An 18,425-nucleotide genomic window follows, 5' to 3' on the forward strand; every position below is an offset into this window, starting at 1 on the left:
TTACCATGCAACTTCTTGCTTAATGCTATTTAATGGCATACCTCTGAAAAGGGATCCTGGGGACTATCTGGAGTAAGAAAGCTGTTCTGGGCATAGTGGATTAAACAGAGCAGAATATAATACTCATAGACCTGATAATACTACTTCAGTGCAACTTCCATTATTTTTCTGTTATATCTTACAGTCTTGTAATTTGTTTGAAGGCATTTGTGGAGATCCAGTTGACACAGTGCACTCGAATTTCCAAAGCAGTCATTATGGTCCCTTGCCAAAAGTTCTTTAATAAACTAAGCTGTCATTGAAAAAGCTCTGAATATTGAAGCTAAAGATGGAAGGGAATTGTCATTCCACTCTTCACATAAAGGCTACTAATAACCTAGTCACAGTAGAAGACAGGCTACTGGACTAGATGCGTCTTACAGTTGTTAATTTGCTGTCTTGAATATTGGACTAATATCCAAAATCATCACTGCTTTTTAAATATAATATAATCAATACAAATCAACAAAATAATCTACTGATGAATAATTGAATTTTGTTTCATGCAGTGTGGTTCCCCTAAACTGTTTTGTTAGTATCAGCATTTTTTATAGGATATCACTTCCTTCAAAGCTTATCTAAATTAACTCTTGTATGTTTATTTTTTTTCTGCTAATAAGCTGAATAATTGGTTCACTTAAATTCCATTTTTTCCAGGAGATTAATGATTCCACAATTTTCTTGTTAAAAACATCTGCCAACCCTGAAAAATGTACTGCTGGTCAGGTAGTCAGGACAGTACATGCCAGTGAAAGTCTTTGCTGTCAAGATACCAAAATTGTGCGCTATTACCGGGATTTAGACTTAACAACATGGGGATATCAAGAAAGAAATCTTCCAGGAGAAGCAAAAAACCTGAAACACGGTGAAAAGAAAATAGCTACTCCCCTTAAAAGAAAGCAAGATGTGCCTAAATATTCTTCAGAGAAAGCAAGAAGATTACCTATAAAGACCTACACTTCTTCACATGAAAGAAGATACAACGTTAATTCTGGACAAACAGAGTCTTCTAAAAATTGTCCTTGTGATATCAGGAATTTGGGATATGAAGAAAAAAGAGAATTGCTTGCAACTATAGAACAGGCAGTGGCTTTTGTAACTACTATGATATTTCATGATGGTTCTTCACAGCTTAACTCAGAGCAGGTTAGTGAATGATGTCTTTTGTTTAGAGTCAGTTTTGTAGAACCATTTGAACTGTGCATGTGATTGAAACATAAACCATGTTCATTAGGAGCCTAGAATCTGGACAAATTTTGTGTGTTATTGCTTACCAGAATATAAATGTAAAATGAGATAAACCTTAATACTTCTGACTACATTTTATTTTTCATTACCAAGTAAAACTTAAAAAAAGAAACTGCTTGGGCTAAACAGGCATTTGTATACTTTGAGTGAGATTGTTTGAATTAGAATAGTTTTTTCCTGCTTTTTACTGTGTCTGTCACAATGAAATTTTGTTTCAAGGCTGAAACATTTGCATGCTCCTCTACTGTGTCAATGATGTATGCAATAACTCTAGTATACATAATAGGTTTCATATTGTAAAATATTTGGGAAATATTTTTGGATTTTATATTTTTTTATAGGGTTGCATAAAATCTGTCACAAGAAACACTATTGTAATTATACTTAACAGGTCTTAACCTCATCAGTAAAAGGAATTGTTGTCTTAGTGAAGAATCGGACTGCTCACCCTTGCCCTCCCAGTTACTCTTCAACTGATTATACTTGGAATGCTGCTAATGAAAATGATAGATTAATTTATTTACAAATTGAACGGTCATCTCTTTGGGAACAAGAACAACAGGCTCAAAAGAAATTTGCTTGGTGAGAGCATATAGGAAAAAATACTGGTTTGTTTTACATAGGCTTTTAGCAATGGTGATGTTGGTTACTTGGCACAGGATTAATCACCTTACATGTCAAGTTTGTTGAATTTCATATTAGCTGTGTTAGTTGTGTGTCAAGCCTGGGCTAATATAAACCAAATAAGAATAGACTATTCCTTTGGGCTCAGCATATTGCTAACTGCAGCCCTATAGAACTAGACTGGGATTCTGGTAGGAGCTGTTTACATTCACCTAGAAATCCTTTATGGACAGAACACCTTATATATAGCAACAAACCTTACGTTTCATCCAGATTTATCTTTTTTGTATCTTATCTTCTGTTTCCTGAACTGCATTTCTTATCTAGTACATTTTTGATGGATGTCGTTACAGTAAACATCCTTTTGGAGCTTAGCAGATACTTTCAATTTTTTGAGCATAATAGACTTTTTTAGTGGCTTTTGAGATCCTTAATGAAGTTTTCCTAATGTTCAGTAATAATGTTACAAAGAAATTGCAAGATAGTTTTTTTAAGTAAATGCTTTGTGTATCTGTTTAATAGTTGGACTAAATTTTAAACTTCCAGTTAGTATAACCAAAATCCTTTTTTATTTCTCACTATTAACTTTGAAATAGTATCTGATAAAATGAGAATTGAATCTGATTCTTGGGTATAATAGTCACATAAAGCTTCATTAGAATATTTTGACTTTCAGTAGTAACTGCTTTATTGTAAACTGCTGAATTGGGGTTATTAAGAGCATTCATTTTCAAGATGTTGAACTTGGTTGTTAGGTGCATCTCTGCCACTTCCACTGTGACTGGAAACAAATCACTTCACTTACCTGTACTTCTCCAGCTGTAATATTGGAGTTATATGACAGCTAGTTTAATAACTTGTTAGTATGAATTTAAGTTGGTCTGAATTGATACTAGTATCAATAAAGCATATATGTATGAACAGTAAAAATTTGATAATAAACAAGTTGAGTAAGTGGGGTGGCATTTAGATGAAATGTATAGGTAATTATTTGTTGTAAGAATGGCGCAGTTGTTTAATAGTGGATCTACACTGTATACAATAATACCTTATGATTGCTACAGTTTCTAGTATGTCCAAAAACTTGGTACTGTGGTTTCTACAGATAAACTTGAAAGCTCTATAAGAAAACAGTTTTTCTATATTGCCCAAAATAGACCTTATTAAAAATGACACAATTAGTAAATCTATATATAAATATATATAATTGGTAAAATCTCTTTAAAATAGCAAGGATGTGGGAACTATAGACACTTGCAAAAGGAGTGGAAAAATGTTGTAAAGATGAAACATTCTAGATATAAATAACATATTAGCACTAGGCAATGATGGTGATTTAGTTTGTCTAGTATTTTTTAAATCGTGGTTTTACAATACTAAATTAATTCAGAAGCCTCTGTGATCTTATTTGGGTGTATTAAAGGGGTGCCAGTTGCTGTTTCGGATTAAGATTGGATTCAATTTTGAGTGTCAAATCAAAATTGTTTTCTTTATGAATGCATGATAAGGCATACCTGCTAAGATGTTTAATTTATTATAGAATGAAGCTTCAGGTGTTACTGAATCGAGAATTTAATATTCAAATACAGTATTCTGTTCTTAGAGGAATAAAGACATGTCTTGTATTAACTGTTTAGTATTAGGTGCTAGTTAAATGTATAATGTAAATAATTCACTATATCTAGTAGCAATATAGTGTGTGTTAATGAACTACTTCTGTGCAGGCAAGTGTTGTTTCAAATGCTACATTGCAAAGTTCCAATTATTTGCTTCAATGCAAAAGATTTCCTGAGGACTCTACTTCAAGTTTATGGTAATGAAATTAGCTGGAAACAAGGTAATTAATCTAATCTATGATCCAATCCCATAATATCTGGCTTTTGATGTTTCTGTTAAAACCACTAGGTGTACAAGTAACTAGATTGGTGATTAAGAATTTTAGCACCATGGGAAAGACTACTGTTTGTGGGGGAGGCTGTGGCCAGAGGCTTGGCATGTCAAGATGATGTATTTCTTCTCAGAGTAGGAATCAAATAATTGAATAATTTAAGGATAGCTTCCAGTGGAAACAAAAGCTCTTAACGTAGTCATGACTATAGCTTAAAAAGTCAAACTGCTGCATGTTTCATGTTCCCTAGAAAAACTTTCTCTGCTCAAGAGGAAAGACTAAAATAAATACCAGAGGTGCTCATAGTTGTCAGAATTAGGAATTACTTGAATGAGTCCTTGGTTTTTTGATGGGAACAAGTAAGACACTTTTGTAGGGGTGTAAAAGCAACTACAAGCAGAAGATATAAGATGTAAATACCATCTTCTGGGTTTTTTTCTTCATTCTGTGTATCATACTACTCCAAAATAAGTGTGATCTTTCAGGAAGGACTCCTTCTATGGAGAATCTTCAGCTTGTGTTCAGCATCTGAAAAGTTTCATCAGTAAATCACAGTAAACTGATGATGATTTAGAATCTGGTGTGAAGATCTAGACAAAAGACACGTAGTCGTGGGAGTGGGAGGGGGGGAAGAAATGTGATGGTACAGGCACTAGTGACAGTTTTATTTTCCTGTACACACAAGAAATACTAGGTTAGATCCTAACTGATGCATAGGATTTGCATTTGAAGTTTGTAGTGTCCAAAAGAATTCTTGCCCAGTTGTATGGTTTGGGTTTTTTTTAAGCTTTGGAAGTTAATGCTTCTTCACCTATTATTTCTGTATTGTAAAAAATAAAGAAATAAAACCCCAAAACAACCCCAAAAAACCCAAAAGCAAACAAAACCCACCCCAAAAGCAACACAAAACCCCTACTGTTTTAAAGGTAAAAATCTCATCGTTGTAAATCAAGCAAACACTGAAATTTCTCTCTATGTCAATATTGACTGCAAACAGTTGAATGATTGCCGTTATTCTGAAACTGGTGTACTAACCATTGGCATACATACATTAGCCATGACTAGGTATGGTATGCTTTGCCATTGAGATTCACTAATTTTTCGAAGTAGAAGGACAGGATTTGAGTACCATGTCAGTCTTGAGGAAAGTATGTTTTTATCAGCGCAGACTCCTTACTTACCCAAGTTTGATCCTGGTTTTGCTTCACTCCTTTCAGCTTTGTTCTGTCTCGAGTTTCCTCCTCCTCACCTTGCACATGTCTTCCTTTCTCCAAGACTGAATTGGTGGTGATGACTACCCTCACCTTTGGTGAAAATTGTACTTGGGAAGGAAGGAATGGATGGATGGTTGGGGAGTTTGATTCTTTATCCTTTTGCAGTTAGAGACTGTCTCGTGCTCATTGTAAATAGAGATATGAGAAAAGGATCTTTGAGGTATCTCAGAGACTACTTGGTAACAGGATTCTGTTCTTCCGCGTATCCTTTGTAAGGTGGTGGTAGTGGTGGTGGTAGAAAATTCGGTGCTCTTTTCATGCAGTCTTCTCTTAAGCTTATGAATGTCCATCACCTCACTAGGCAGAACCTTCCTGCAGCCTCTTGGCACTTTCCAACAGCCATCAGCTGTGGAGTGTTGCTGCCCATCAGTGAGGCAGAGTTGCTTAGTTTGCCTCTTTACTGTGCATCATTTGAGTTCACAGCAAATCTGTCTGTTATAGTTGTCGGAGTTTCATTTAATTCCTGTAGGGATTACTTCCTGTTCAAAAAGCAGTGGAAATCCCATGGACACATCCAAAGTTTTGTGAGTGAATGCAGAGTTTGACATACTTTACGAAGCTGCATGATTCCAGGGCTGAGACTGTCCTTCTGATCACAGAAGGACTTAGTGCTACTGTCGGGAGGGTATCCTTGAGACAATTTCCAAGGCTGTTCCTTAGCATCTGTTAGCTTTTGAGGTGAACAGCTGTTTGTATTCAGAGTATGTCAGGATAGCGAGCTACATGAAATCTTGGTATGAGACTATGCAGATGAAGTATCCTTTGGTTATCTGGCCACTCCAGCAGAGCTCAGGTTGATTCAGGGGCAGGATGTCTCCTTCCCTAACACTTGCTGAGCAGCCATATGAAGTTCTTTTCAGCAACAGTTATGTCAGTGGAGGTCAACAAGCCTGGTTGTCTTTAGAATAGTCCTGCAGCTGTAACTTGCATTATGGATGTTAAAGTTTGCTTCCAGGTAACTGAGTCTGTAAGGTTGTGTAGCATGGAGTTCTCTGTAAATGTACCTGTCAGCTGTCATTTGAACTTGGGGGATACTGAAGAGGCTGCTTAGACCATCTTTGAATAGATTACAAAGCATTCTAGTTACTAGTGTTTCTCTTTTCTTCTTTGTAATACTACAGTACGCATGTTGAGATTGTAGTTAAAAGGGAAATGAAACTGCACTAGGCTTGCTCTATCCAATGTATGTGAACATGAGAGAAAGTGCAGTATAAACACATACGATCCTATAGGACAAAAGGCTCAGATTTTTGGAAACAATGCATTGTGCATTGATATGTGAATTCATGTATACATTAAAGAACTTAGAAGTCTGATTGCTAGGAAGTAAATCTTCTCTCCTCTGACCCCAAACAGCAATTTTGTGACTATCAATCAAGTTAACAGCAACAACAAAATGGTACCAGAGGGAGACACTCTTAAGAAAAACTTTCAGTTTGTAATTTTTCAGCAGTAAGAGAGGCTTTTACAGTCAGTCTTAAGAACCAAAGGTTTACTTGCATTTTAAAACTTGAAAAAAACCAAACCCACAAAAAACCCCTCTTCAAAAATTTTCAGTATTGAACTTACTCCTATGTAGTCATGATACTATTTGTTACAGCTCCAAATTCAATATTTTAACACTTTTGTAGTTTAAATGCTTGTCTGTTTGATGTGTATGTAAGGAAAGGCAACACTTTATAGGTATTTTTCAGTATGGGAGGTAATTTCAATGTTTTTATTCAGAAATAACTTATTTTTGTAGTTGCTGGTAGTGTCGTGTTAGATCCAAGGATTGCAGCATGGCTGATAAACCCCAGCGACACAGTTCCCTCTTTTGAATGTTTACTACAGAAGTATTTTGAAAAGCCTTTTTCTATGGAAACAGTAAATACAGATATGGGCACTTTGAGAAATGCATCAGTAAGTAGTTTGTTTTAAATTGTTTGCGCTTGGGTTAAAAGGGGGAGGAAATGATGAAAGAATTGCTTTTACTTACAAAATACTGCAAGAAAAAAAAAGACAGAAAATGCTTTTCTGAAGGAAGAAAGTTACTACATTAATATTACTTGTTGGAAATCTAATTTTAAAGAAAGGGGAGAAGGGGAAGGTTCACTGCATTCTTCCAAGATGGGGTCATATTCTCCAGGAACAGCTGTAAAATTCTCCTTTAAAAGTGGTCAGCAACAGTATTAATGTATAATCTGATTATTTTTTTTCCACTTCTCTGCTTTTCAGTTTTCCTTTCCAAAACGTTTAATGTCTTATTCTCTTAACTCCTGTGAACTTGTAGCCTTTATTTAGTTAGTTGTTATTAACAATTTTGCTGAATTTCACAGCTGGTAAAGGCACACATCATAGGCTGAGGTGTTCCTAGGGAGTCAAATGTGAACCTTCAAGCATGTGTTTGAAAAATCTGTAAATTGTTATTCTCAATAAGAGAATGCATGATGAACTTATCGAGAAGTTATTCCAAGCCCCATAGAAATGTCTTACTGTTTGTTGAAACTTATTTACTGAATGTTATGAAATGTTGATATTTGTATTTTGGGCCATGGTGATCTACTCTGGGCACATTAGCCTTCAGGGGTTGTTTAAATGATAAAAATAGATGTGTAGCAAACTAAACGGTGGTTTGGTGATTTGTGGTTTGGTTTTTTATTATTTAAGAAACCACCTACTTTTCAGAGACCTTGCTTGTTCAGGCACAAGTATTGTAACGTAGGGCTTCTAGGATACAAATCCACAGATGTCAAGTGGTCTTAGAGCAGAGCCAGTTTACTTCAGAACACTAGCCATAAACTGCAGTTGTTCAGATGCTATAGCCTTTGTGGGTTAAGCTACTAGTGCAGGCAGAGGACAGGCAAAGAGGCAGAAGCAATAAACTTGGTTATTTTTATCTGTGATATCCCCTCCTGTGAGTCAGCATCCTTAATCTTGTCTCTTTCCTTAGCTTGACTCAGTCTTTTGTTCTTTCTGTCACATCTATTCTTAGTTAACATTTCTCAACTTTGTCATCGTGATTCCCAGCTCTGAGTTAAATACCAGAGTTTTATTTCCTTCCTGCCCTACTTCAGGTCTAGTTTGTTTCCTTGCCCCAAACATCTCCTAGTCTTTATGCTGACTTGTTCACCCAAGTCCCAGTTAATGTGTCCCTCTAACATCCTGTGATTATTCCACACTCCCACCCCTGATTCCTTATGCAATTACGTTATTCCCTGGACTCTCCCACTTTCTTTTCAGCTTCTTTGTTTGCTCAGTGGCTCCCAGTTCTTCCTGTGAATCCTAGCTCTTTGCCAGGTTTGTCTCTTCAGCCTTCTTGCTCTGACTTTGCTGGTAGAAGTTGTCTTCACTCCCAGAGAGATCCACTTGTGCCCCACTACTCTATTTAAGCTCTCTGTTGTATTGTGCTGGTCTTGTATACCTGGCATAGTACTTAAAACGACTGCTGTTTTATTCTGTAGCCTGCTGTTCACCCACACACCTCTCTAGCACAAAATATGTGCTACTTGCTGCTTGTCCGTATATTTGATGCTGTGCCAAAAGGCTCAGTAAAAGGAGTCATAGTCCATATACCTTGAAACCTTTCCTGAAACAGGTTCTAAACATCCCACTGCTCTTGCAATGGCTTCATTTGCTGATAAGGAATCTTGCGGTCAATTGAAGCCTGTCATTGGGCTTACTTCCACCTCCAGAATAGGGTCAAGTAAGCTCTCTGTTGCTGGAAGCATAGTATTTAACAGACAGCTTGTTGGTTCCAGAACCAGTGGGCATGGACAGTGTTTCCTGGAGACAGGTTGATGATTTTTCACTGGCCTGCTTCAATTAATCTGTCTGGTATAGAGAAGTCCTCACTGATAGAACTAGACTGTTACAAAACAAGGATCACCGCCGGTGGATCTGGGTGTTTCAGCTTTGAAGAGAGCCCTCTGCATCCTGCCTTCAAGTAGCCTACTGTTTCCTCAGTCTTGCAGTGTTCAAGTCTGCTGTAGGCCCAGGGGAAGCCTGTACAGTAGGTGTCCGTATTGTCTACTCACCACACAAGTAGTGCTGAAGCTGTATAGGCTAATAGCCCTTGAGCAGATGGAGAACCCATGTGGGCTGTCAGTGGAATTCATTACCCCATTTTAACTCTTCTGCTGCTGGGATATACTTCCCACTAACAGACATCAGCTTATATAGAATCTGTACAGTTTTATCTGCTGTTATCTTGAGTCATATGGTCATTTCAAGATAAAAACAACTATGGTCCAAGCTTTAAGTAGCTAGTGCCCCTATGTTTTGTGGTATGTTGTAGGAAAATGTGTCTGTAGCAAAGATTACCCCAAAACTCAGGTAAATCTGTTTTTAGCATGAAACAGAACTTCTTGTAACTAATAGGTGTCTCCCACACTTCTGTTATGCTCAGCACTTCTCTTAAAAATTAGTTGCATCAATTTGATAAAGTTCCTGTGAAGGTTCTTCCTCAGCTGTGTACCAGAATGCATGCCTCTGTAGCAATGCTGTGTTATAGTTTATCTTAATACACACTAATTTTCAGTCAGTTCTGGTTCTGTTGTGTTTGTGCAGCCACAACTAATTTGAATTCCTTCTGCATTCTGTTTGGATCAAATAATGGATGAAACATTGCTCTTGTCAGTCTGCATCTGCTGTAATGCTTTGGTTCCAGACTTGTTTTTCATCGATTAATGGGACTGTTTTGCAAACAGTAGGCCAAAATTGTGACTTTTGTGTGCAAAACTTATTTTTGTACATTGCGGGATGGATTATGTTTACCTGTTGATTTACAGCTGACTCTTGCACTGTGAGGCCACAGGATCAAGTGTTTAGATGTACTGGTGTCTCAGTCTGTGCATATCCTCATTCCCTAGAAACGTAACCAGGAGATTTTAAGAATCATCCTGAAGACAAGGAGGAGATAATGGCATCTAGTTCAGGGAGCAATTATTGCAAAAGACCCTGTTCAGATAGAAAAAGGTGTCCAGAGATACCTTCTCACAGACTCTGAAGGGAACTTACTTCCCTGAAGGGAGGAAGATGCTTTCGTATCCATTAATTTTTATATGAATTTAGTTTTTTTTTCTTTTAGATAAGTCCTTAATTCTGAGATCTATTTAGACTATATAGACCCTCCTTTAGGAAGGTTTTTGAAGATCTTCCAAATACTTTCATTATTCTTACCTGCTTTTGCTTCAAAAGAACTATTCTTCTAGCTGGACAGATTAAAAGCCCTGGAGGCCCATAGTATTATGACACCAGGCCTGTTCTTAAGAAAATACTCTTGGAAACAATCTCAGTGGCAATCTTTCTGTTTTAGTCCATCATTCATCCAGTATAGTGGAGTGATAGCACATCTAGTTACATTGCATATATTCTTTGAGATGATAAAATCTTAATCTTGTTCTTTACAAAATACTGGATGGTTCATTCAAATGGAAGCATTGTCTTAATTTTTTATGCAATCTTAGAGGAGTGTAAATCTGATAACAAGTAGATAAGTCTCTTTTTTTTCCTTCTCGTCACAAAAAGACCAAAGGAAAGATTCTGAATATATCAAATAAAACCCATGAAACTGTGAAATAAGTAGCAAAGTCAAGTCTGGTAGCATAATTTCTGAGATGTTGCTCTGGTAAGGAAAACACTTTCTAGCTCAGTTTGATTGGAGAAAGCAGAATATATTTCTTTTGGAGCAGATTTTTTTTGCCCAACTGTAGGTATTTCATGAGAGCAGTAAGGTAAGAAACCTGTAGAATAGTTGCAATCTGTATAACAAGAACTTCTGCAGCTCATAGTATGAGAGTTTTTCTTAGTGTTCCATCAGCCCCAAGATACGAATGCAAATAATAAACTGAACATAGAATAGTTAGGATACCTTTAATATACGCATAGGGTAAATGACAAACATGAAGACTGATGGCTTAAAAGATGCCCAAGGAACCCTCTCAGTGCTTCTCCAATTGAGAAGCTTTCCAAGTGATTTCATGGCCCTTTGGTTTCCTGTCAATATATTCTTCTTTTTTTTCTAAAAACTTTTTAAATTCTTCTAGACAGAAAGAGATAATTCATTTGGGAAGCAGATTTTAAATTTATTTTCACCCCTGCCTATGTGCATTAATTTAGCAGAAATGATCTTGGAATACCCTTTTCACCAAGTATTGAGCCAAATCGAGGTCAGTCTTTAGCAATGTGACTATTGAGGAAGAAACAGTGTTACCAGATTATCTTCTAAACTGGTTAGAGTTCTGTTGGCCTCAAAATTGATTTATGCTCTGATGATGAGTCCTCCATGTGGTGTACGTTACACTCATGTTGTCAAACATAAAATAGTAAGCTTCTACTAAAAAGTTCTACGTGCTGATCTTTTTTTTTTAATATTTTTTTGTTTTCTAAACTGTCATGGACAGGAATCTGCAGTCAGCACTGCACTGTGTCTGGGAGAATTGTCTTGCATTCTGGGTTTCTGTACTTGCTCAAGATTCTGTAGTCTTACGGGTTTTCCCTGTCAGACTCCTTTTCTCAGTCTTTCCTTTCAGGGATTTGGTTTTCTTCCAGTTTCCTTCCTTTCTAGTACAGCTCTTGTTTTATATAATAATCTTTCTTGGAATTCTTAACTACCCTTATTAAAATAATGCCTTATGTATAGTGAATCTTACATCTACCTTTTTTGGCTAGTCAGATGCTGAGCTCAGGGTATGGAACTCTACAAAGGATCTCACTAAATTGAGTGCTAATTGAGCATAAATTGAAAGTTATGTGTGCAGAGTAGTTTCAATTTACAAAGAGATCTTTGAGTCATTGTTGCCAGCTTTATGTTGGTTCAGTATGCAGCAGCAGCCAAAAAGCTAACAAAATGTAGGCACCATAAGGAAAGGTATTGAGATGAAGAAAAGGAACATGATTTTTTTTTACCAATGAAAACCTTGGTGTACCCATGTCTTGAAGACTGCGCAGTTCTGGTCTCTGCATTTCAAGAAAGGCACAGTGGGCTTCTAAAAGGTCAGAGGATGGAACATCCTTTATTAAGAAGATGTGATAAAAATTGTGGTTATTTGAAATGGAGATGGAAAGACTGAGGGGTACTATGCTAGCAGTTTCCTAAATTATGATGAAGACAGTGGATAAAGTGAATGCAGTGGTACTACTTGGCAAATCCTGCAGCTGTAACTACAAGTTGAAGAAACTAGGAGGAGATGGGGTTAAAGACACGATGAGCAATGAAGTCTGCAATCTAGAGATAAACAAAAAATATTAAATACATTTTTGAAGCAATCAAAATGTGGACTGTCTCTTAGAGATGCTAGTCTAACTTCATGAAAAAATGTAGTCTGCAGATTAAGCAGGTTCCATTAAGCCAATTGTTCTATACCTAGCGTACATGAAAACAATATATATATGTTCTCTTTATAAAAACTGTTATGATCCCCTCCTCCAACTTAGTAGTCTAAACTAAATAAGCTTAATTTATTTCTTTGTAGGTCATGTTTTCTAAATTTACTATTACTTTTTGTTCTCTTCTTTAGCTTATCTGGCATTTCTTAATGTCTGTCTTAAAGTATTGTGGCCAAGATACCCCAATATTTCAGCTATATCCTCAGAAGTATTTATCAACACAGAGTAAATGCCTCTTTACACAAAGAACCATTAGTTAAAGTTCACTGTTTTACACAGAAAATGAGGAACTATGATAACATGATGCTTAATTCCATGTAACCTATTTTACTACCTCCAGCACAGACCAGGGTGTGATTCTTGGGGAGGATTATACAAACAGGCAAGTGCAAGTCCTCTAGAATGCTGTCCTAGGTTCTATGGTTTGTGACCCAGGAATTTTGCGGGACAATGCTAGTATTTTTGCACTTAATGGCTTGGATGTAAATTTATTCCATAATTTTGATTCTACGGTCATTGTTGATGATATAGGCTACAGGAAAGAAAATCTGTCTGCAGCATTTTTCACATTCCCATCTTTCCTCACAGGAATTTAGTAAAGAAAAGCAGCACTTTGTTTACATTTTCTGTATCAGCCTGATAAATTTCATTGGCTAACATTAAGTTTATTTTTAGTGATCATGTTCTCGGAGCTAACAATCATATTCTTAGTGTCTGTATACACTTCAAAATGGTCTTCTAGCCAACTGAAGGAGGTGGCATGGCTCTGTACAGAACACCTATGGAACAGAAGGGAAGGAAGTGAATAGTTCAGGCACAGAAGAGTGGTAGTACTGATAAGAGAAAGAAAATTGCAAGCAATTTTTCCTTACTTTACAAATAGCAATAGAATTCTGACGTCAATGTAAAAGGCAGCGTAGTGATACTATTTCCCCATACTTGATCTGTGCAAAAGATAAATAAAAGAACAGGTAAACCTTGAATATTCATGATCTGTACTGTTCTTTAATTGTGTTTGTCAGAGATTTAAGAACATTACTAAAATGTTAAATATAACAGGAGACATACAGAAAAATGGTTTTATCCCTTTTAAAATAAATAGTATTCTAAATATTTTCATGTTAGCACTAAAATTATTTTTTAATTTTTTTTTATAGCAGTATCAAAACTTAGGTGTGAACTTGGAGAAGCTTTATAATGTAATGATGGATCTTGCTCATGACTTGCAGGTAAAATACAAGTAGTAGTTACTCAGATACAACTTCAGAGGTATTACCATTAATTAAAGAGAGTTAATGATGTGCGGCTCATTCAAATCGGAATCTTTTCTTGAGTTAAATAGAAGGCTTCAGTCCATACTGGTTTACAGTGCTGGTCAACATTTAAAATAAAGTTGCCCATCAAATTTGCCATTTTTTCCTGGACAAAATGGTTAGTCTCAAAGTTAATCTTTAGAAGAAACTTTCCTTTGCAACAGTTAACTGTTAACTAAGAACAGGCTTTGTTTAGAATATTGTGACTTTTCTTTTTGTATTTTAAACCTATATGAAACAGTCTAAAAAGTGTTAATAGAGTTAAAACAGACCGTAGCTGGGGTTTTTTTTATACGTTCCTTTGGTACAAAAGCTCTCAGCATATCTTTTGCTCTAGATTGTATTAGCTGCATGCTGGTCAAAAACTGTGACAGGCATCCTAGAGATGTAGTTGATGCCCCAAGCCTCTCAGCGTTTGAGGCATTTGGGCAATGTCATTGATAATATGCTTGTAACTTTTGGTCAGCCCTGGAGTGGTCAGGCAGTTGGACTAGATGATTGTTGTAGGTCCCTTCCAACTGAACTATTTCATTCTATTTTAGCCCTTATTGCAGTTCAGAATGAATCTCAAGAAGTCTTTTACTGGTTTTTTGCATGTGTTTGTTTTCTCCCTGTAGTCATATACCTGATAAAGTGTCAGAATTTAGGGATACACTCAGGTTCTGGTGAAAGGTACATCACCGAATTCTAGGCGGTTTCCTTGAGATTGATGGTAGTAAGTGTAGGACTTAAACCATCAGTTGATGGAGCCATGTTAATCTGGATATCTAAGTGGCCCAGCAGTATGATGAAACAGTCTGTGAAGGAAGGCAATAGGAAGCATCAAAGGCACAGAAAATGAGAGCCAGCCTACAGGAAGTGTTTAGGCAAGTGTTGCTGTCTGATTGCTTCAGTGGTTAGAGAAAAAAGGCTTCCTGTTCTTTGTAAGTAAATTGGGTGCATAACCCTATCATCTTTTAGTCTTTTCCTGATGAAAACAAAGTTATGAATTCTGAATGGCTGTTTAATTGTTCAGGTGAGTAAAGAAGAAGGGATAACTATGTTCTGTTATAATGGAGCTTGTTCCAAAAAATGAACCTTTTAGAAAAACGGGGTATGTATATTTCTTTATTACTATACCTGTACAAAATGATTACTATTAGAAAATGCATTATGATTCCCCACAAAATGAAGTGATAATGGCCTACAGTATTTAGATACTACAATTCACACTAAATAGTATTTCTTTCCATGAGCAGTGTTGTCATATAAAAAGGGGTTATACAGAAAGTGAAATACTGCTTACTGGAAAACAGATCCACATAATGACACCACTGTATGTTTTAAGATTAAAATTGGCTGATACTGAAGAATTTATTTTTATCTTGCTTTACAGGTTCAAGGTTTGTGGAAATTATTTTGCACATTAGAACTTCCACTTATCAAAATTCTGGCAGGTATGAAAGTTCAGTTCAAAATACAAATCTTTACTTTTTTCACACAGCTGCTGCCTATGCTCAAGTAGAATGTTGTGTGATTTTAGCTTCATAACAGCAGCGCTGAGTTTGTTTCCATCTTACAGATTAAGAAGCATGTAAGATCAAAATTATCAATTTTAAGTGTTCTCAGTATATAATTGTATTTACAGTAATGGAAACACACAAAATACACGTGAACAAACAAGAACTGAAAAAAACATCAGAGATTCTGGCGGTAAATGTCTTTATTTTTTCTTTTGGAGATTGTATAGCATCATCTTTCTGCTTTTACGGAGGGTAACTGATTAAAAAGAAGAGGAATATTTTTGTTTCGTCATGTTCTACATGACAGTTTGGGGCTTCTAGTATTTTTATTGTTATAACTAATATTTACATTTTTAGGGTACTTCCATGTTTATTCAGGCAAGCAAAAAGGAGGCATTTGCTTCAAGTCCCAGAACTGAGATTGCTTTGCAAAATGCACAAGTCCTTTTGTGTTACGTGTTGGAGCGTAAAAATTGTAATGACTCTTTTGAACCTACAGTTACCAGTAACCATCTTCCTGAGAAGAGATAGATATTTCTATCTCTTTGTCAATAAAACAGTCTTTACAACTTACATGTTCTGAGAGTTCCAAGTTTGCCATTTCCCCATGGATAAAAATAGCTACAGGAGAATCCTATTTTGTAGCATAAAATCTAAGTAAGATAATCATAGCGGTCTGACAGATTACTGAAGACTATAGAGATGTGTAAGAAACACAACTATGCAAATTATTCTGGTAAATCAGTAATCTAAATTATTTTCCCACAATTCTGGTACTTTCTTCTACAGTAAATTCCTTTCCCAGATCATGAAGAAATGTAGACTAAAGAATATATATATATATATATATATAAGCAGTCTACTAAACAAAATGTTCATAGCCATCAATGATTAGACATTATCAAGTACCCTGTTTTTAAGTAGAAGTTCAATATACTCTTTAACCTAGGAAGTAGCAGATGTTGAAGAAAATAATAATGTAAACAGAATAATTCTGATTACTAATTTATAGTTGCGACTCAAAGAGCTTGAACAGGAAGCCCATCAAGTTGCTGGAGAACAATTCCTTTTGACCAGCAGTTATCAACTCAGACAGGTAATATTTATACTATTATTATGCAAGTTGTAAGTTCTGTAAATTGTTATTGATGCAGAAGAATTATAAAGCTTATAAAATTGTCTTTACAACTTCAGAATCCTTTTGATATTATGTTATTTTCTGATTTTAGTGGACACATCCATTTTTCTTAAATCTAGCAAAGTTTGATAATCTGTATTTGAACGTGTTTACATGAATTATGCATTTGATTTTAGCAAATACACTTTTTTCAATAGCTCAAAAATAAAGATTTGATCTTTTCATTTCTGTGTTAGTCCTCTTTACTACAGTATGTTCTATTTTCCTTGAAGTCTGTTTTCTAGACTTAAGTTCAGTCACCAAATAATTTTCCTTTTTGTTTCAGCACTTGAAACACTGGAACATTTCTCTTATGTTTGTCTTACTGTAGGTACTATTTGAAAAGTTAAAACTGCATGCACTGTGTGAGAAAGTTCACAGAACTGAAGTACAACAACTTGTGTCCACTTCAGAAGTTGTGGTGAGATGGGGAGGGGTTTTAAGAGTCTGAATGATTTAGCAAAACTCCCAAGTTATGTTCCAATGAAATTATCATTTGTCTAAAGTTTTTCTAACCATCTTGATTTATTTTTGTATTGTACTAATCACACTTCTTTTACTTAAGCCAGAAATGAAAGTTGCACTCCATGATGGGGAAAACCAAACTTTAGCTATAAACAAGGGTTAAAAACTTGAGTAACCAGCATGCATGTATGACCATCCTCCTCACAGGAGAGAGACTTTCTTTACTGGTCAGGTTTTGCTAGCTCAGTATGACTGATTGAGTGAAAGAGACCACTGGTGAAAAAGAACTTTAATGTAAAAATCTGCTACTGAAGGAAATAACAACCCAGACTTTCTCTTTGCTGTCAGGAGATTTGGGCTAAAACCATGTTGTCATCTTTTTATGGACCCTTAACTCATTCATTCATTCATTCATGTTAAGTAAAGAGGTCTGCAGGCAATTATTTGATACCTGTGGTTTGGATTGGGAGTTGTCACTTTCTTTGCGTGGTCTTGTTTACTTGTTGTGGGCATGAATTTTCTTCTGGCTTTTTAAATTTTTTTTTTTTTTTTTTTTCCCCTCCCTCTGTGGAAGTGCTTGTCCTCAGTAAGAGCAGTTGCATTTGGAGTCATATTTGCAAGACCTTGACAGAGTCTTGTTCCCCTAGAGCAGTAATGACCAAACAGTTTAGATATTTTGGTATGCCTGTACAAGAGATCAAATGTATCTTCAGATGTAGTGCAATAAATATTGCACTATGAGGCTTCTCCAGTTCTTTCCTTCTGTTAGTGTAGGAGCAAATAAAGCCGTTCATGTGTGATCCCACGCAAGTGGAGAAACCTGCCAAAAACATTTGTCTAAAAATGAAGTCAAGACCAGACTGCGGACTTCTTGGTAACTTGAGGCAAATGTGGTTGCCCCTTCCTTTTCATAGAAATTTAGATTGGAAAAGACCTTTAATATCAAGTTTAAGTGTTAAACAAGCACTGCCAAGTCTACCGCTAAACCATGTCCCTAAGTGCTACCTCTACATGTCTTTTAACACCTCCAGGATGGATGGTGATTCTATCACTCCCTGGGCAGCCTGTTCCAATGCTTGACCCCCCCTTTCAGAGAAGAAATTGTTCCTATTGTCCTTCTAAGCCTCCCCTGGCACAACTTGAGGCCATTTTCTTATGTCCTGTCACTTGTTATCTGGGAGAAGAGACCAACCCCACCTGCCTACAGCCTCCTGTCAGGCACCTGTAGAGAGCAATAAGGTCCCCCCTCGAGTCTCCTCCTCTCCAGGCTAAATAACTTCACCTCCCTCAGTCACTCCTCATCATTGTTCTCTAGACCATTCACCAGCTTCATTGTCCTTTGGACAAGGTCCAGCACCTCAATGTCTTTCTCGTAGTGAAGGGCCCAAATCTGAACACAGGCTTTGAGGTGTGGCCTCACCAGTGCCCAGCGCAGGGGGACGGTCACTGCCCTGGTCCTGGTGGCCACGCTATTTCTGATACCAGCCAGGATGCTGTTGGCCTTCCTGGCCACCTGGGCACATTGTT

General features: G+C 36.5%; 1 protein-coding gene across 1 annotated transcript in view; it reads left to right on the forward strand.

Moving 5' to 3' along the window:
- The window catches only part of POLN (DNA polymerase nu), a 112,823-nt gene that overhangs the window by 16,379 nt on the left and 78,019 nt on the right, over positions 1-18,425 (forward strand). The window contains exons 6-14 of the mRNA XM_037386486.1: positions 697-1,185; positions 1,679-1,869; positions 3,636-3,748; positions 6,818-6,975; positions 13,602-13,670; positions 15,130-15,190; positions 15,382-15,446; positions 16,269-16,352; positions 16,765-16,854. Coding sequence (XP_037242383.1) covers positions 697-1,185; positions 1,679-1,869; positions 3,636-3,748; positions 6,818-6,975; positions 13,602-13,670; positions 15,130-15,190; positions 15,382-15,446; positions 16,269-16,352; positions 16,765-16,854 — 1,320 coding nt within the window. The remainder of the gene's footprint in view (positions 1-696; positions 1,186-1,678; positions 1,870-3,635; positions 3,749-6,817; positions 6,976-13,601; positions 13,671-15,129; positions 15,191-15,381; positions 15,447-16,268; positions 16,353-16,764; positions 16,855-18,425) is intronic.

Source organism: Falco rusticolus, chromosome 1 (genome assembly GCF_015220075.1).
Source record: "Falco rusticolus isolate bFalRus1 chromosome 1, bFalRus1.pri, whole genome shotgun sequence".
Taxonomy (NCBI): domain Eukaryota; kingdom Metazoa; phylum Chordata; class Aves; order Falconiformes; family Falconidae; genus Falco; species Falco rusticolus.